At 35.6% G+C, this 19,167-nt stretch overlaps 2 protein-coding genes across 2 annotated transcripts; both read right to left on the bottom strand.

The window, feature by feature from the left end:
* Nucleotides 1-766: 766 nt before the first annotated feature.
* LOC112519299 (elongation factor 1-alpha) lies at nt 767-3,877 on the bottom strand. Its single transcript, XM_025127350.1, has 3 exons — nt 3,805-3,877; nt 2,366-2,853; nt 767-1,928 (listed from the first exon to the last, which is right to left on the bottom strand). Exons 2-3 carry the CDS (start codon nt 2,825-2,827, stop codon nt 1,047-1,049), a joined length of 1,344 nt encoding a protein of 447 aa, XP_024983118.1. The 5' UTR covers nt 2,828-2,853; nt 3,805-3,877; the 3' UTR covers nt 767-1,046.
* Nucleotides 3,878-5,962: 2,085 nt separating this feature from the next.
* LOC112519296 (DEAD-box ATP-dependent RNA helicase 57) lies at nt 5,963-15,874 on the bottom strand. The gene is made up of 12 exons (XM_025127342.1): nt 15,698-15,874; nt 14,697-14,808; nt 14,483-14,598; nt 14,243-14,334; nt 13,541-13,637; nt 13,309-13,389; nt 12,995-13,227; nt 9,833-10,027; nt 9,554-9,644; nt 8,443-8,565; nt 7,717-7,867; nt 5,963-6,478 (listed from the first exon to the last, which is right to left on the bottom strand). Exons 1-12 carry the CDS (start codon nt 15,773-15,775, stop codon nt 6,267-6,269), a joined length of 1,581 nt encoding a protein of 526 aa, XP_024983110.1. The 5' UTR covers nt 15,776-15,874; the 3' UTR covers nt 5,963-6,266.
* Between the last annotated feature and the right edge of the window lie 3,293 nt (nt 15,875-19,167).

The following is a 19,167-nucleotide window of genomic DNA, read 5'->3' on the forward strand; positions in this document are numbered from 1 at the left end:
GGATGAAATCAGATAGGGATGAACGGGTTTAAGAGTTTTAAGAGTTTAAGAGTTTTTAAGAGTTTTAGCCAAATGCATTATAATATAGTATAGATACATGTATTAGAAAATTGATTACATTTATTAAAATATTATATATATATATATATATATATATATATATAATAAAATGTTATGATCTAACATTAATGCTTCTTAGTGGAGACTATATTATTTCAATTGTTTTCATCAATGAAGTTGAAGAATTGAGTTTTTGATGAAAAGTAGAGTTAAATTGAGCGTAAGAAGAGAATTTACTATTGGATGTACATTATAATGAGATGCATCAGATCAATTCTCGAATCAATCGCAATTATTCGGTGGGTTCCAGATTAAAGATGATCAAGTATCCAGATCCCTTCTTACACTTTTCACTTTTAACTTTTCTTTTCACACGATCTTTCGTTTTAACTCTTCTTCTCACACGATTTTTCGTCTGAAGTTGAATTTGTCATGATTTTTTAAAAAATATATCAAACTGTATCAACATTGTTAAAATAAAGTAACTGTTGAAGTTGAATTTACGCAACTCGAGTTTCAGGGGTAACTTCTTCCCAAGAATGCCATCGAATATCAAGTTTTAAAAAATGTATATATGAAATCCGTAATCAATATACGATTTGTGTTCAAAAGGCACACGATCGTCCTCAACAATTTTAACCAAAACATGTAGGAGTGTGTGCAAACAAGCAACAAATACGGTAAAAGCGAGATAAGATGAAAGAAACACGAGAACACAAAACGTTGTAATAACGACTTAATTTAACCGATGATATTTCAATCGAAAATCAAACATTCCCATAACACGAAAGCAACGAAGCTTGCCACCGCCTATCGAGCACCCAGGTACAAACCCGAAGACGTAATAAGACCACCATTCCGAAAGCCACGGCTAGCCGAAAGCGAGAAAAGCAACAAAAACCGACACAGAAAAACAGACGAAAACTAAACGTCAAAGTAATAGAGTTTGTCCGTTGTTTTAGGTTCATAGCGCATACCGATATAATTCATTTCTTCTTTTGAGCAGCTTTCGTGACCTTAGCACCGGTCGGGTCTTTCTTGTCAACGCTCTTTATCACACCAACCGCAACCGTCTGGCGCATATCACGAACCGCAAAACGTCCCAACGGAGGATACTCGGAGAACGTCTCGACCACCATCGGCTTGGTTGGAATCATCTTCACCATTCCAGCATCACCGTTTTTAAGAAACTTGGGCTCTTTCTCGAGCTCCTTACCGGACCTCCGGTCAATCTTTGTCAAAAGCTCCGCAAACTTAACAGCAATGTGGGAGGTGTGGCAATCGAGCACGGGTGCATAGCCGTTACCAATTTGGCCAGGATGGTTCATGATAATCACCTGAGAAGTGAAGTTCGATGCACCCTTGGCCGGATCATCTTTGGAGTTGGAAGCAACGAACCCACGCTTAAGATCCTTGACCGCAACATTCTTAACGTTGAACCCAACGTTGTCTCCCGGCAATGCCTCGAGAAGTGCCTCGTGGTGCATCTCAACGGACTTGACTTCAGTGGTTAGACCGGTTGGGCCAAAGGTGACGACCATAGCGGGCTTGATCACACCTGTTTCAACACGGCCAACGGGCACGGTTCCAATGCCACCGATCTTGTAGACATCCTGAAGTGGGAGACGGAGTGGTTTGTCCGATGGTCGCTTGGGCTCGTTGATTTGGTCAAGAGCTTCAAGAAGAGTAGGACCCTTGTACCAGTCGAGGTTTGTTGACCTCTCGATCATGTTATCTCCCTCAAAACCCGAGATCGGGACAAAAGGGATTTTGTCCGGGTTGTAACCGACTTTCTTGAGGTAGGACGACACTTCCTTCACGATTTCATCATACCGAGCTTTGGAGTATTTGGGCGTGGTAGCATCCATCTACACAGTAAACGAATGTTAAAACAAGGGGAAAATTACTTTGCTATGATTCCTATTTAAAACTTCAACATACAAGATCACGATATGCTGACACTGACACTATGTTTTTTATATTTTAAATGTCAACTAATAAAAGAAATTCCAGGGTGGAGCTTTTTGCGTGAACCTTTTCAAAGAAAAATGGGACCCACGTTAAAAAACCTTGTTTGAAACGCAAAAAGGTTTTTCTCCGATAATGTGTAAGACTGTAAGGTACCAAGTGTTTGGAGAAGTATTTTTTCTCTTAAATTATCTACCAACCAATTATAGGTTAAAACCTGTGTCTCAAAAAATAGGGAGAGTTTGTGAATTTATTTGTTCTGTTTAAAATTTTACAGTATATAAATATTATACTAATAAAAATTAGAAATTCAGCATGATCATGAAAGCTTTAGTACCTTATTGCAACAACAGATCATTTGCTTGACGCCAAGGGTGAAAGCAAGCAAAGCATGTTCACGGGTTTGTCCGTCTTTTGAAATACCAGCTTCGAATCCACCAGTCGTGGAGTCGATAATGAGAACAGCACAGTCAGCCTGGGAGGTACCGGTGATCATATTCTTGATGAAATCACGATGTCCCGGAGCATCGATAACAGTGCAGTAGTATTTGTTAGTTTCGAATTTCCAGAGAGCAATGTCAATGGTGATACCACGTTCACGCTCGGCCTTCAGCTTGTCCAACACCCAGGCGTACTTGAATGAACGCTTGTTCATCTCAGCAGCTTCCTTTTCAAACCTCTCGATCACACGCTTATCAATACCACCAAGCTTGTAGATCAAGTGACCTGTGGTTGTTGACTTTCCAGAGTCGACATGACCAATGACCACAATGTTGATGTGAACCTTTTCCTTACCCATGGTTCGATAGAGATTGTTTGCTGAAACTGAAAGGAATAGAACTCGTTGTCACATAACAGATCCACAAACATGTTGGAACACGTTTTGCAGGTAATATAAATCTAACAATTTCAGCTAACAAACAAAAATGAACATAGTTTCACAAAAACTAGGGGTTTTTAAGAGCTGCGAGGTTTAAAACACATTTTTCAAGCTGTTTATCGTAATTCTCTGCAACTCCAAAAAATTACTACCTTTCAGTATGAAATAAACAAAGTTCTGCTCAAAATTGATAAGATTTGAACAAAAAGCAATGGTAAATACGTATTACAACGGTAAAATTTCAAGATATAAGCTATGCGGAATTGGAACTTTTAGATCACGAGGCTTGATTGATCAGCATAAAAACCGCTAAAAACACCAAAACCAAAAGTTAAAAGTAAAATCAAAATCATGAAGAAAAACGATGATAAATGTTGGCACAAGCTACTTCCATCACAACAAAAAACAAAATCAAAGAAGAATCAAGCTATCTACCATAATCCTCTGCAACTGCAATGACAAAAAACTAGCTCCGATTTCAAAAAATTAGTCTACATTTGTCTTCAAAATTGATAAGAACGCTTTTATTTGAACAAAAAGTTCGTAAACACATTTAACTATACCAAAAGTACTATAACAGTAACATTTCAAGACAAAATCTACGCGAAATTGAAACTTTTAGCTCACGAGGCTTGATTGATCAACACAAAAACCGCTAAAGGCAACAAAAAGTATAAGATCAAAACCATGAAGATCGGCACAAACTCATCAGGATATATCCAGGAAAAACGATGATAAATTTTGGCAAAAACTAGTTCCATCACAACAATTAACAATATCAAGGAAGAATCAAACAATTTTAAGAACAATTCCAACACAAACAATCAATCGATCACTAAAAACATGCAAATTGACGATCAAAAACAGCTGATCATATACACAGGAAAACATCTAACCTTAGCGAAGAAGCCTTTTTGATCGAAGAGATTTGAAGAACAGCGAAGAGACGAAGATTTAAGCACGAAAATTAATCGCGAGTATATAGGGGTTTATATAATACTGGTTAAAGCAATCTTAAATTCTCTCGCGTATAGGGTTTTTCTAATGACCGTCGGATTAGGTTTCATCCAACGGTGGGTATAGGTCATTCTGTTGACCGCCACGTCAGACATTTTCCCCTTTTCCGACACCTGGTACTATCATTAAAAATTGACCGATCAATAAATATTTTCAATATTCCTTGTTATGTTGTCGGAGTAAATTTCATATTTAGTCCCTGGACTATTCGTTAACAATTCTAGAATTAAAATGTGAATTTACTTTTTTTTCCCCTTAAAAAACATAGAATTAAAAATCGGTGTCTTAAAAATAAGTTTCATTTTCGGTATTAAATGGTTTTTTTATTTTAAAGATTACAATATTAATTTTACTATAATGATACTCACACAATGCATCGAGATACATTTTGATTTTAATATTTTGTTTTATTTTTTATTTTTGTAGATTTAATATGGTTTTACATGAATTTTGAGAAAACAATAATGTTTTTCTATTTTTGAAATATAAATTTGAAGATGTCATAAAACTTTGAAAAAAATATTTCGATATTAGTATCAAATTAAACATTTAAAAATTCTTGTTTTTAGTATAATTTTTTATAATTTAATTTATGTTTAAAAATAAAGTCAATGATTATCTTAATTATATTTTTAGATTTTTTATATTTAAAATAAGATGTTTATCTACAGTTAATAATACGAATTAAAAAATGGAGTTATAATAAGTTGTACTTATRTACAATTTACTTGTAATCTTTAATTTTAAGTAATATGCATTAATTAACAATAATTCATACATAAAAAATGGTTTTTAAGAGTTTTCATCAAATGTATTATAATATAGTATAGATTATTAAAATATTTAACTCAATTAAAAAATATTGTTTTTTTAGAAGTCCAAATTTCCATTTCAGGTTAAACTTAATTCTATAGACAAATAGCTTTTCTAAAAAATAAAATCAAATTTAGACCTAAAATCTACAAAACCCAAAAACTTTGAATAAAAATGTAGTTTCATAATTTATACATGTGAAAAGAGTATCTCCAACAAATTTAAAAATATAATTAATAATTAAATTAAATATTTTATTAAAATTATTTAACATAGTTTTATTATCTATGAAACAAAATAAGTATATAATTTTAATTTGTGTGTAACTTATATAAACATTTTTAGAATTAATAGCTATTATTAATATCTATTGTATAATTAAAATTAATTTTAATTACTATAAATTAATATTTATGGATAATTAATAATTACTATAAATTAATATTTATCTATAATTAATAAATAATATTAATCAATGTTATAATTGGAAAAATTGTCAAAAACCTTCTCATAAGCTACTTCAAATAACTTATCAATAAGTTAGTTTATAAGCTAACTTATAAATTAGCTTAAATGCATCCAGGCAGTTACTCAAAAAATAAGTTAGCTTATGTTTATCAAACAATGCTTAAATCGTGTTGTATTATTGTCACGTATCTTCTCTCTGTTCACATATTATTGCACTTCATAAATCTGGTAATTACTTTTCTTTTTAAAGAGAAAAATTCATTTTAAGGGTCATTTACCAGATGCTTACCGGGTGTCACTACCTTTCTGGGTGAGCATGAGAAGGACGTAGAATCTTACCACGTAAGAAACATAACATAGACTAAGACTATTTCCATGTAAACGAGAAAGAAGACTCTTACCCAATAAACATTACCGAGTAAAAGTTGCTTACCGACAATCCATTTCGAGAGCCAAGAATGTTATCTAATAAAGCAAATGAGTAAGGGAAAGCACTTACTCGGTAAGCGTTTGGTAGATGATCCTTTAGTTTAATGGCTTTCTATACCAAGAATCCGTTTATTAGCAGCTTAATAAGCTTAACAAGACTCATAGCTTATTCGATCAACTGTACATAACTATTTGATAGTAGCTTAATGCTATAAAAGGTGACTTATCCTTTACGTTTATGAGGGAACTTTATACAGAAAACCCAGTTTTTTTTTTTCCAAACCTACCCTTCCCCAATGCTCCATCCATCTATGAAAAAACATCCCAAACAAAAACCTTCCAATTTCTATAACTTGTTGGAAAACCAACCAAACAGAGCACAAGTCGTTTTTACAAACTAACATTTTAGCGGTTTCCAAAAGATTTTACAAGATTTTTAGACTTCGCTTTTAACACTAGAGACGGATCGTTTACGCATTAGGTTACAACAATCGTACACTCGAGCACCATAATGCACAAATACAATCCAACCATGTGATCTCATTGTAACCAAAATTGGGCATTCAAAATTGTGTCACGATCGATTTTAAGACCTTTGTTCGTGTGCAGAAAAGTAAGCTGTATAGTTTTATCATTCATCTTCTTCGTCGTGTGGCTTTGTTGACAAAAACTCTCTTTTTGGCCTGTGTTTCTTCCACTTGAGCTTGGGCAAGTTCAAGATCCAACTAGGGACTTCACAACCAGAAGATTTCATAACATTCGCTATGTTTTTCAGGTATCGAACATCTGCTTCTGTGTAGAAAGTAACCGCGTCACCACTCCTACCTGCTCTGCCAGACCGACCTAAACACAGTAACGAACGGAAAGCCAGTTATCAAATTCTGTAAGAAGTAAAAGTAAACCATATTAAACGAACTTAGGCACTGACTGCATCTTACTGGGTACATTTTGATCCACAAATATGCTGAATCAATAAGGAAATAGTTTCTACTATTGGGTCATTGGCCCAGTGGTATCTGAAATCTCACCAAAGTTGAGGAGTGTGTGTGTCTATTTGTCATCATATACTTCAAGAAAAGGAAGGAGTTACTTTCTGACTGGTCAGTGCTTCAATTAGGGGTCATTTACCAAACACTTACCCAGTAAGCACTTACCGGTAAAATTTAACACTATCATTTATTTACAGGGTAAGATTTTAGTCCACCAAAATGGCATCGTATGCAACAATTTACACGGTAAGCACTTACCGTGGTAAGAGTCGTCGTCCTCACTTACTGGGTAAGACTCTTGGTCCTTGTCTCGCTCTTACCGGATAAGATTCTTGGTCCTTACCATATTCATCCAGTAAGGTAATGTGACTTGGTGTTCACTTACCCGAGTAAGTGTTTGGTAAACAGCCCCTTAAGTGCTTACCCAGACCAAACCTCTTAGCTAAACAGCATTCTTACTAGGTTAGAGCTTACCCAATTTGTGTTGGTAACAGCCCCTTAGCGCATCTCTAACAGATTCTCCAAAATGGGAAATCAAAAGTTAAAATCTCCAAAAAAAAAATTATATTCATCTCCAACAGCTTCTCCAGTTTGGACTTTGGAGATTACAAAATGAATTATATTATTGAAATATTTAATATCTTCCATAAGATATTACTTCTCTCTCCTAGACACTTAATTGCAAGGATTCTCTTTAGTAGAAAGAATAAAAAATAATATCTTTCATGTAATCATTTTTGGAGAGAGCTCCAAATTTGGAGAATTTCACTCTCTCTCTCTCCTACTTTCTCCATTTTGGAGAAGGTTTTGGGGAATCTGTTGGAGCAAAAACCCCCAAAATCTCCTTTTTGGAGAATCTGTTGGAGATGCTCTTATCCCATTCGAAAGTAGGGTCTGGGAGACCTGTCCTCTGTCCCCAAAGGGAGTGAAAAGGGAAGAAGAAGCAATACCAGTAAATAGTAGGCAACGAAAAAAGGGAACATACACAATGAAACATAGAAACATAGAAAAAAATAAGAAAAAACATGCATCCCTCCAGCAAAATTATATAGAGTTCGAAAAAACGTTTAGATGAAGGTTGATGCCACATACCTATCCTGTGAATGTATGCTGAAGCAGAATCCGGAAAATCATAGTTAATCACGCAGTTGACCCCTTTGAAGTCCATTCCACGGGCAATCACATCGGTGGCAATAAGAACCCATGTTTTACCAGCTCTAAAGTTATCAATGGCATTCTCTCGCTGAATTAAATTAAATATGAAATCATTACAGATACAAATCTATAAGCAATAACAACTTCAGTTTACCAAATCGAAATCAGGAATAATTTTAATTGTTAGCTATATGTAAGTCTAGTTGAGGGACCAGTTTTGTTATTTGCTCATAGTAAGCTATATGTATGTATAGCTTTCTTTTCTACACATAAGCTCAAACGGCTTCCAGTATCGTTCTCAATTTATCAAACTCACATAAATTAGCAAAACAAAATTGAAACAGAGGGATACAACCAGCCTCAATCAGAACAAGGAGACTGCATGTGTGAAACCGAAGGGGTGAAATCAATGATAAAACTGAAATTCATTTTGTGGGCAAAATATCAGCACATACTAACGGATTCCAAAAATTACATCTTTTACAGCGTCTTTCAAGGCTGAAACTTTTTTAAGGCCAAACCTATATACAATGACAAGAGGCTGAAGCCTGAAGGTATAAAGTTAAAAATACACTAGCCACTGCTAAAAAACGTACCTCGTACATTTAGTGTGGCAAGCAACCCCGAAAATAAGCTATTAAGCAATGAAGGAATGTAGATTACCTCTATTTGAGATAGATCAGAGTGTATTACATCAACTCTAATATCATCAAATCTCAATTCCTTGTAGAGATCCTTTGCCCGTTCCTTGTTTTGGACAAAGACCAGCACCGGTGGGTTCAAACTCTGCTCAGAGAATGATAATATGTATATAAGAGACCAAAAAACGAGAAATCTTAAATAATAAAGCCCAAATACATCCCACTGGCAATATGATACATATTTTCACTGCTCCTCCCCGGTTCAGCAAATGCATCCCATTGGCAGAGGAGGGGTGCCCAGGCCCGAACCCGGGACCTCACTCGTATGGATTACACCCACCTACAAGACCATGGTCATTTAAATTGAGCCACTCTGGTCGTTACCACTCATGACCTTAAAGATGCATAGCATCGGGAACCAAGATGACCATTCAGCCAATGCTTCAGGCATAAGGTAGCCCCCAAACAATATAATTCTAACTTGCCTTAAAGTTTAAACATTAAAACATACTTGATACATACTCTGGGAAAAAATGACAACAATGTTAACTTAGAAATAATATATTTCTTGGAATCACGTGAATTATGCACCATCTAAGACAATTATCTAGATTCCAAAGACCAAGAACATCATTTTCTCTGAACATCAGAATAAATAGAGCACTGCAGCTATGTTAAATCTTTTTTTTGATTAACCTGGATATCCAACCCGCTTTGCGAGCCGACTAATCCCAGGGCGACCACCTGCTTTGCAGATAGCCCGGAGTCACTGCATTTGAACCTCTGTGGCCACAAAGGGATTTTTATTCCTCCTTGGATTTGAACCTGGGACCTCCTGGTACTTTTGACCTTTGGAGCCAAGCTCAAACCAATCAAGCATCACCCTTATGGTTACAGCTATGTTACATCTTTGTACTCACAATAACATAAGATGACTTCTTTTAGAAAACAATTATGATATTTTACTAGATAAATCAAAAAATCATGGTTCAGACAGAATTGAGGAAATCCACACAATGCCAAATCTCAAGACATGCCATTATATACCATTCAACAGATAATAACTGGTCCAGCCGTCAAGGTGAGAATCCAAATGACGAATAATCATCTTGTATTTGCGTAATAAGACATACCTCTTCGAAGGTTTGACGAAGAGCCAGAAGCTTTCCTTCTTCGCTCCCAACAAATACCAATTTTTGCTTTATCGATTCCGAAGCAGAATTCCTATTGAAAGTCCAAATAAGCAACAGCTTGATAAAAAACCATACAAACCAAAAAAAAAAAGAATAAATTATTAACGAGACTTCTTATTTCTCCATTCGGAGACAAATGGCACACAAAACATGAGCAAAAATGGATCGAGCAAATTATTGCAAGCCCACGTTCTTGTAAGAAGTCCATGTACCACTTACTTCCGGCCAATAATTACACGAACAGCATCATGCATTATTGTACGTGCAAGTTCTTCGACTGTATCAGGTAAAGTAGCACTAAACAATGAACGGGTAATCGAAGGGTTTGAGCATGCTTTGACAACTGCATCAACCGATTTCAGTAAACCAAGCTCAAAAAGCTTATCAGACTCATCCAAGACAAGGTATTCAACCCTACAAAAACCAAAAACAATATGTTAAGAGAAATTCCACTTTCCAAAAGGTTTATACATTTTCTTATCTATGCAAATCATAACTAGAAGCAGATTATTGAAAAAAATGATGGTATACTTCTTTAATATGATGATATTTATTTGTTATGAAATCAAGTAATCAACAAGGTAGAAAAAGCACCAACTCTTGCTCCCCTCGCACGGCAATGTAAGATAAAATGATCAAATATACCGAGTTAATACAGTTCTTCCACTTGACTCTACTTTCTAATTGACTGCAACAATAGAATTTGAATGTGCCTGACTGTGAATGTTAGGGTGATCAAAAATAGGTCAAGAAATAACTGCACGGAAGAGTACACATAGAGAATCATGTTTTATTTTTTCCAAGGGTCTTCAATTACCATTGTTTGGTTAAGGGACTTTGACTGAAAGTTCAATGTCTAGATCCTAGAGGACGTGCTTGCTGTTGCACCAGGAGCCGTTGCACCAGGTGCTAAAGCGTGGGTGTTTTGTATCAATTGAGCAAATACGGGTTGTAATTGGATAGCGGTATCTAAAAACATATATTGAGGACGCCCTAAAGCGCTCATGGTATCATTATGAATATACAAACCAAAACTATGAAAGCCTAGAAATATACAGACCCAATTGAGATGTGATATGATTGCATCGCGATGCCTAAGAACACGATCTAATAGATCGTTGTATCGAGTAGTTGGATCATAGTCTCTTACCATAAAAGTGGCTGCATGCGCAGCAGCACCAACTATGAGAAATCCACCAATCCACATATGATGTGTGAACAATGACAGTTGTGTACCATAGTCRGTAGCTAGATATGGATAAGGGGGCATGGCATAMATATGGTGAGCTACAACAATGGTTAAAGAGCCTAACATAGCTAGGTTAAGAGATAATTGAGCATGCTAGCTAGGTTAAGAGATAATTGAGCATGCCATGATGTTGTTAGGATCTCATATAGGCCTTTATGGCCCTGGCCTGTAAATGGACCTTTATGAGCTTCTAAAATATCTTTTAGACCATTGACCAGTGCCCCAGTTGGTCCTATACATGTGACCGGCTATCAAGAAAAGAAATGCAATAGCTAAATGATGGCGTGCATTATCGGTTAGCCATAGACCTCCAGTTATTGGGTCTAATCCTCCACGAAAAGAAAGAAAGTCCGCATATTTTGACCAATTCAAGGTGAAAAATGGGGTTGCTCCCTYGGCAAAACTAGGATAAAGTTGAGCCAAAAGATCCCGATTCAAGATAAATTCATGAGGAAGTGGTATTTCTTTAGGATCTACTCCAGCGCTTAGAAAGTGGTTAATGGGTAAAGATACATGTACTTGATGCCCCGCCAAAGAGAGAAACCCAAGTTCTAGTAGCCTCGCTAAATGGTGATTCAACATAGATTCTACATCTTGAAACCAAGCCAGTTTTGAGCAGCTTTATGATAATGAAACCAACCAGCAAAAAGCATTAACGCTGCAAAGATCAATGCACCAATTGCAGGACAATAGATATTTCTTGGCCCACTATCGGCCAAACCACCTGGGCATTAAGTGCCTGATTGGTTTGAGCTTGGGCTCCAAAGGTCAAAAGTGCCTGGAGGTCCCAGGTTTGAATCCAAAGAGGAATAAAATCCCCTTGTGGCCATGGAGGTTCAAATGCAGTGACTTTGCGGGTGGTGGCCCTGGGATTAGTCCGCTCGTATAGCGGGTTGGATATCCAGGTTAAAAAAAAAAGGACCCTAGATATGGTAACATATAATTATTATGAGATTGTTACAAACCAAACACAAATTCTGATGACTAAATATTTAAAAAACCGAATCAGATTCTAGTGCTCTGTACCATGAAAAGAAGACCCCAAGTTTACAATCACACTAACTGAAAGTTTAAAGCTAAAGCAGAATGAAAGTAACTTCTGTTCTGCTATGTGCAGAGATCACACCATGAAGATTAGTGGCAGTTTCACTCAGCTTTGTATTTATTAACTAACAACAATGAAACTCACAGTAGCAAGAGGATAGATAAGAGTTAAAATGTCACCAAAGTTTTCCATAGGATCCTAAAGGACCTAAACAAAGGCACGACTATCATATACCCAATAAATTGTGAGCACTCTAACTATACTGCTTCTAGTAGGTTCAAGCAAAGTTGTTAAACGCTGAAATTGCACTTAGACGCAAATGGGTCCCGTGGCCTAGCAGCGAGGTGCAAGCGTGAGGTGCAGGCCTCAAGAATGCGAGGGGGCACAAGCATGAGGCGCGGGTCTCAAGAATGCCAGGCACATATATACATATATATATATATATGAGTGTGTGTGTGTGTGTATACATGTATATATACAGACATATACATGTATATATTACATATACACAATATCCACACAGTTATACACAACTCAAATATGCAGCAAAGCCTCCAATGCAACAACCAACGGTACTTCGATAGAGGCATAAGAGAGAAAGATCTAAAGCATGGGCCGTGAGGGAGAAGTGTTAAGGTCTAGATATTATAGAGAAGGCGGCTTGAAGTTCTAAGGATTGGGTGTTTAATATTAGGGTTTGACTTATGCCATCTATTTAATAACTCTTTTCTAAAATGTCTAGGAGATAAGAAGACGAGAGAACTTGATTAATATTAGGGTTTGAATAGTTATTTAATAACTCTTCATGAGGCGCGCCTAAGCCCACAAGGCGCCTCAGCCAAAGCGCAGCGCCTTAGTGAGCCTCGTGAATACCCTGAGCCTCTAACTTTAAAAAAGCCCAAGACCTTGAGCCTTATGAGCCTCAGAACCTAGGCGCGCTTTTAACAACTATGGGTTCAAGTCAAATACTGTAATATTGAGTGGCCTTTGTACATCCTACATTATTTAAAGGGCAACCCAACAAATTGAATTTATTACCGGCATAAGAGTGTTCAAATACCAAACATAGCTAAGATAAGATAATAACCTGCTTAGATCAAGCTTCCTTTTGGTGACAGCAAATTTTAAGCGGAGTGGTGTTGATATGAGTATATCACAAGGAACTTTCGAGAACTCAGCACTATTAGCAAGCTGCTTAGTCATCAATTTAATGTAAAACTTCTTTCCTTTTGCCAATTTCTTACATTCTCTGAATGTCTGAGAGGCTAACTCTCGTGTAGGGCAAAGAATAACAGCACGAACACCATCCTTTGAAGCGCGCTGATAGTACAACAAGAAAAAACTTAAAAGGAAATACAGTCTTCAAACATTCACAATCAATACAAAATGCCTTAAATGTACCTTTAGTTTCATAAGCATAGGACAAACAAAAGCTAATGTTTTTCCGGAACCAGTTGGTGCACAAGCAAAGCATTCCCTCCCCTAACAAAATTGACATAAAGGAACTTCAGAATAATTGTAGAAGTTGTCAAACTGAAGTTTCAAAATTTGTATCAAACCTAACTCAACCATAGTTCTTTCATTAAACTTGAGACAGAAACAGAATTAATAGTGAAATATACAAATATCATACAGATAGAAGTATTGGAATAGCCTGCATTTGAATTGGTGTTGGCTCTTTAATTCCAAGTTCTGCCAAATTCCGCAAAATGTATGGTCTACATCCATACCTGTGAACAACACACAATTTTTTAAGTGACACTTCCTTTTTATAGGTACACAAATATGATGGTATGAATTTTTTATGGAAGAGAATAAGAAGCTATAATCAAAAGCATTTTAGGCTTTCCACTGAGGTGAACTTCAAAAAAAGTTTAGTTGGCCTCACTAAAGTGAACGTCATCATGCAATAGACAAGAAATAAGTGAATGGACCACTTATAAGTGAACGTCATCATGCAATAGACAAGAAATAAGTGAATGGACCACTTATCTTAAAACGGAAGCACTTAGGGGCCGTTTACTAAAAGCTTACCTAGTAAGTGCTTAGCGAGTTATTTACCTTACCTGACGAACATGGCAAGGGACAAGAATCCTACCCGGTAAGAGCGATGATAAAGATGAAGAGTCTTATCCGGTAAGTGAGGGTGACGACTCTTACCCGTTAAGCACTTACCGGGTAAATTGTTGCATACGAAACCGTTTTGATGGACTACAATCTTATCCGGCAAAGTAAATTAGAGTATTGACTCTTACGGGTAAGTGCTTACCAGGTAAGCGTTTGGGTAACGTCCCCTTAGACTTGTTACAAACAGTAGAAACACATATAAAAGTACCTTGATCTCAACTTTGAAAAATCCTGAAGAGGAGAGGGGATATCACTTCCAGATGTATGAATGTTATGCTTCTTACGGAAAATCGCATCCCTCTGAACTCAAAAAGGTTAAAAAGACATGTCGTTCCTATCAGATGTTTATATCATTATCTCACACTCTACAAGATTAAACATGATCAAATGTAACTAGAAGTGCACAAAAGACATGCATCTGTTTGCTAGCGAGGGAGAGAGAGAGTACCTCCATTTGTCTATATAGTTCCTTCTTCCCTTGAGATGCATTTTCAGTCTCTTCATTCTCTTCAAGCACTGGCTCCGTCTTTGAGCTCTTGAAAACACTAAATCCTTCCACAGGGTCTTAAACCAATGCAAGCAATCGAAATAAAACAATAATAAATCTCTAAATGCCTCCAATGAAACTGGTAAAAATACCTAAACTTATATCCCAGAATTACCTGAAATGGCTGCCTTCCTCTTCCTCTTTTTAACCGCCTTTGCTACCACCTCCACCTCCGGGTCTTTGTTTTCAAGCAACGTCTCTTCGAAATCATTACTTGGCATTTTTTCCTAAACAAGAACATAATGTAACAACAATCAGGTACGTACATACTGCTATAACAATTCGAGATCCTAGTCCGCTTCCATAAATTTGCATGTGTCAAGTATTCATAGGTACTTCTAAATGGTAACTTGAAAGCATCAAGTTATTTTACACTAACCGGTGATCCGGTATAGAATATACCAACTTTATCATAAAGAGAAGTACCCTTTTACACACTCATCAATCCCCTACATGGAACTCGTTAACTACCACAGTTGGTTGACTCCATCCCTTTTTGCCAGAAGGAAATTCTAAACGCTAAGAAATCCCCGTCCTATCCACAAAAACAAGATGGAGAAACAAGAAACTTACTCAAATAGTTTGGAAAACTGATGGTCGTTTATAAGCCACCCTATCAAGTTATAGATTACAATGTATAAGTTCATTCACCTCTTTGGGTTCTATAAAGTTGGAGAAACAATCTGATACTTGTCCGGACATCCAGTGATTTGGGTGAGTTGAACACTTATTGGACCAATGCTATAGTTGCAATTCAGTCTATTGCATTTCTCAAAAACCAAAAACTTATTTACATCTGATAACACCATTCTTATAATTTATTAATTTTCAACCTATTATCTGCAAACTTGTACGAAACTCAACTCCAAAACATTAGGCATCGCCTAAAAGCCCTAACATTCATCCACGCAGTAATCACATCAGACACAATCAACAATCAGTAGCATTCAACTTCTCAAACTAACGGAAACTAGAACATAAGCAATTCAACTAATCAAACTAACAGAAACTTGTATTAATATTTTAACGATAAAACTTGCAGAAACTTGAATTCGACATCGAAAATCTTTGATGTTTTCTTTAAGATAAAACTCTAGAAACTTATGAATATTTTACCTTAAACCTAGCAAAATCTCTGGAGAACTTCTTCCGGTTGAATGTGATGCCCCCGAAAAGAAACGAAGGATCCGTCATTTGTAAACCTGAGATCCTTTGCTTTTATCAATTTCACCACGCAATGATCAGCAATTTCTTGGATGGCCGTGAAACTAGGGTTTAGAGAACAACGAACAATAAACCTCTGTTCGGAAAACCAGAAAATAGGTTTTTAACACTTTTTATGGCAGAGATAACCCTGTACTATGCCAAATGCCAATATATACCCCCAAAAATACATTATTGCAATTTATACCCCCAAAAATACATTATTGCAATTTATACCCACCAATTGTCATAATGGATAGATGCATGTATGTTGTTTGATTGGTTTTCATTGGGCGAGATCGTGTGAGAATAAAAGTTAAAGCAAGAAGCGTAAAAAGACATCTAGACTTTTGATACGGGAACTAATTTGGTGCATCTTATCCTAATGTGCATCAAATGGTGGAGATTTCTTCTTATGTTTCTCGCATTAATTCTCGATCTCACCGGAACCCAACTCTTTTCATCTAGTGTCATATAGATAAAACTGTCTGTGAGGATTTAGTCGTTTGTATGGATAAACCTAAATTATTGTCTGTTATGCTGAATAATCAGTCTAAATGATAGAAATGACTATTGAATCTTGCATTGTATATAACCCTTTATGTTGTAAATGCAAGGGGTAGTTTACCCAACGCTTACCCATAAAATTCAACAATTTCACTTAACTTATTGAGTAGGATTTTAGTCTATTAAAACGGCATTGTATGTGACAATTTATTCAGCAAGCACTTGTCATGTAAAAGTCGTCTAATCTCACTTACAGGATAAGACTTTTGGTCTTTTTCATCGTTCTAACCGGTAAGATTCTCAATTTTTGTCATGTTCATTCGATAAGGAAAAATAACCGAATAACTACTTTTTTTTGTAAGGGTGTCCGTGCCAAAGCCCGACTAATCCCCGGCAAATTTGGAGGCTAAACATGGCCTCACTTAAATGTCGCCAACACTCCCCTCCCAGGGCTCGAACTCGGGTTCATGACTATGCCATGCCCAAGCCTTTACCACTAGGCTGGAAGGTCTTTGACACCGAATAACCACTTGCTGGGTAAATGTTTAGTAAATGACCCCAAGTCTCTTAAAAGATTCCGATATATCAATATTTCGTATTTCTTTTAAAAATAGATGAAAATTTTAAAATAAATAAATAAACTTACAAAAATGTGCACGTCATTTATAAAAGAGAAATTAAATGATCAATTTCCCTCTTTCAAATTGACCTCCTAATCATTTTTCTTTCGAGTTGACCCAAATGTCACTACATTACTATTTTTTGTTTTTTTTTTTTTAATTTAGGGTGGAGATTTGAGTTGGTTTATGTTTTTTCAAGTATTTACTCAGGGGACGTTTACCAAACTCTTATATGGGTAAGCGCTTACCAAGTAACACTACCTCACCGGATGAATATGGTAAGGACCAAGAATCTTATCCGGTAAGAGCGAGACAAGGACCAAAAGTCTTACACGGTAAGTGAGGGAGACGACTCTTACCACGGTAAACGCTTACCGGGTAAATTGTTGCATACCATGTCGTTTTTGTGGACTAAAATCTTACCCAAGAAGCAAATAATAATGTTGAATTTTACCAATAAACACTTGTCAGGTAAGTGTTTGATAAACGGCCCCTCAGTTTTGTTTGTGCTTTTTTAGATTTTCTTATATATAACAAATATTGGTACATTATTAACTTTAATTATTTGACATTTTTTATTATTTTTTGATATTTATAATTTTATAATATGACAGTGAAATTTTACAATATGACATGATATATTAGTTGTCATTAATATGAGCCACATCATCATTAGTAGGTCATCATATCAAATAAACCTTTAAATTAACAAAAAGTTTATTCTAAGCTTTAAAATGAAGATTTTGAAAGTTGATTCCCCAAAATAGAAATAGGTCTAAAGTTGTATTACATTTTGATGCAATTTTCTCTATAAATTAAGGGCGATTCATGTGATAATCACAAAATTTTGAGAACTGGAGAACTTGTACGTTCATTGATGTATTTCATTGATGAATATACTCATTGACAAAATACATATTTGGATAGCATATTTATGCATCAATCAACATTCAGGTTCTCTGGTTCTCAATTTTTTTGTGGTTTTCACATGAACCTATCCTATATATATCAAATGGTCATTGGACCAATGGCATCAGGATACTATAGAGTCCAGCCTCCCAAGAAGTCAATGGTTTAATCATCACCAAATGTGAGAACAGTAATTAAGCATGTGTGGTACATAAATATTATATACCTAAAAAACATATATATATATATATAGGGACAAGATCAAATGTTAACCAAAGTTTTTGTATTAACTTTGCAAACCATATCAACCAATCACAATCCATTCTTCTATTAGGTTTCTATCATGTTCACAATTTAATGCCAAGGGTAATTGAGTAATTTCATTTCCTATGTAACTCCCATACCATTAAAGGGGAGTTACAAAATCATAAAATCCCTAAAAATATACATTTATAATATTGATATTTTTATTTATTTTTTAATCTTGATCTTCCATTTTTATTGTTTAATGAGTTTTTGATTCGTGGAGAAAACACGGTAGTAAAATCTTCGGTATCGTTCAAGCTATTATGGATAAACGAATTAGAAAAAAAATCGAAAACATTGAGAAGATTAAAATGGTTTATGGTGACAATCGGATTTCAAGTTCGGGAAGTGAAGAAATTAACCAAAGTGAATGTCTTGGTAATGAATTAATATTTTATTAGACTCGTTTTAATCGAAATTATGTTTATTATGATGTGTTATGTTTTTTGTAGTTCATATTGCATTGATAACTTTTTTTAACTATTAATACCTACCTAATTCACATGTTCAAATGGAAGTACATGCAMGACTCATTTTCATATTGTCATATTACCGACTTTTGTGAATCATGAACCATTGGGTTCATGATTCTTATATCATATGAACACAAGTGTTATTTTTTAAGCTTGATATCAAATCTATATATTTGTGTAAGTGTTTGCACCCAATGTTCATAGCGTCGGGGTTATGTGTTCATATATTTTATACGATATGAACAAGGGGTGAACACGATATGAACAAGGGGTGAACATGATATGAACAAGGGGTGAACACGATATGAACAAGGGTTGAACAACCACATAAGACCAGAAACATATATGAACAAGGGGCGGACCTTAAACGGTGTGGATGCAATGCATGTATAAAACTCCAATTGACAAAKGATCGCTCCTGAATGCGTTTATAATTAATGAACTATTGTTCAAAAGCTGTTCATATTATGTTCATACATGTTTTTTTATTTATTTTCTTTCGTATAGCAGTTATTTTTATTATGTTCATATTGTGTTCATACCTGTTTTTTTATTTATTTTCTTTCGT

This window comes from Cynara cardunculus (assembly GCF_001531365.2).
Source record: "Cynara cardunculus var. scolymus isolate 2C chromosome LG 10, CcrdV1, whole genome shotgun sequence".
NCBI classification, from domain to species: Eukaryota; Viridiplantae; Streptophyta; class Magnoliopsida; order Asterales; family Asteraceae; genus Cynara; species Cynara cardunculus.

What these genes read in the sequence shown, in the direction of transcription:
- LOC112519299 (XM_025127350.1), bottom strand. Translation starts at nt 2,827, where the DNA reads ATGGGTAAGGAAAAGGTTCACATCAACATTGTGGTCATTGGTCATGTC. An exon ending in TGATCTGTTGTTGCAATAAG is followed by an intron (nt 1,929 to 2,365) that starts GTACTAAAGCTT and finishes TTTACTGTGTAG; the next exon opens with ATGGATGCTACCACGCCCAA.
- LOC112519296 (XM_025127342.1), bottom strand. Translation starts at nt 15,775, where the DNA reads ATGACGGATCCTTCGTTTCTTTTCGGGGGCATCACATTCAACCGGAAG. An exon ending in TTTTCAAAGTTGAGATCAAG is followed by an intron (nt 13,638 to 14,242) that starts GTACTTTTATAT and finishes TGTTGTTCACAG; the next exon opens with GTATGGATGTAGACCATACA. An exon ending in CTGATCTATCTCAAATAGAG is followed by an intron (nt 7,868 to 8,442) that starts GTAATCTACATT and finishes AATTTAATTCAG; the next exon opens with CGAGAGAATGCCATTGATAA.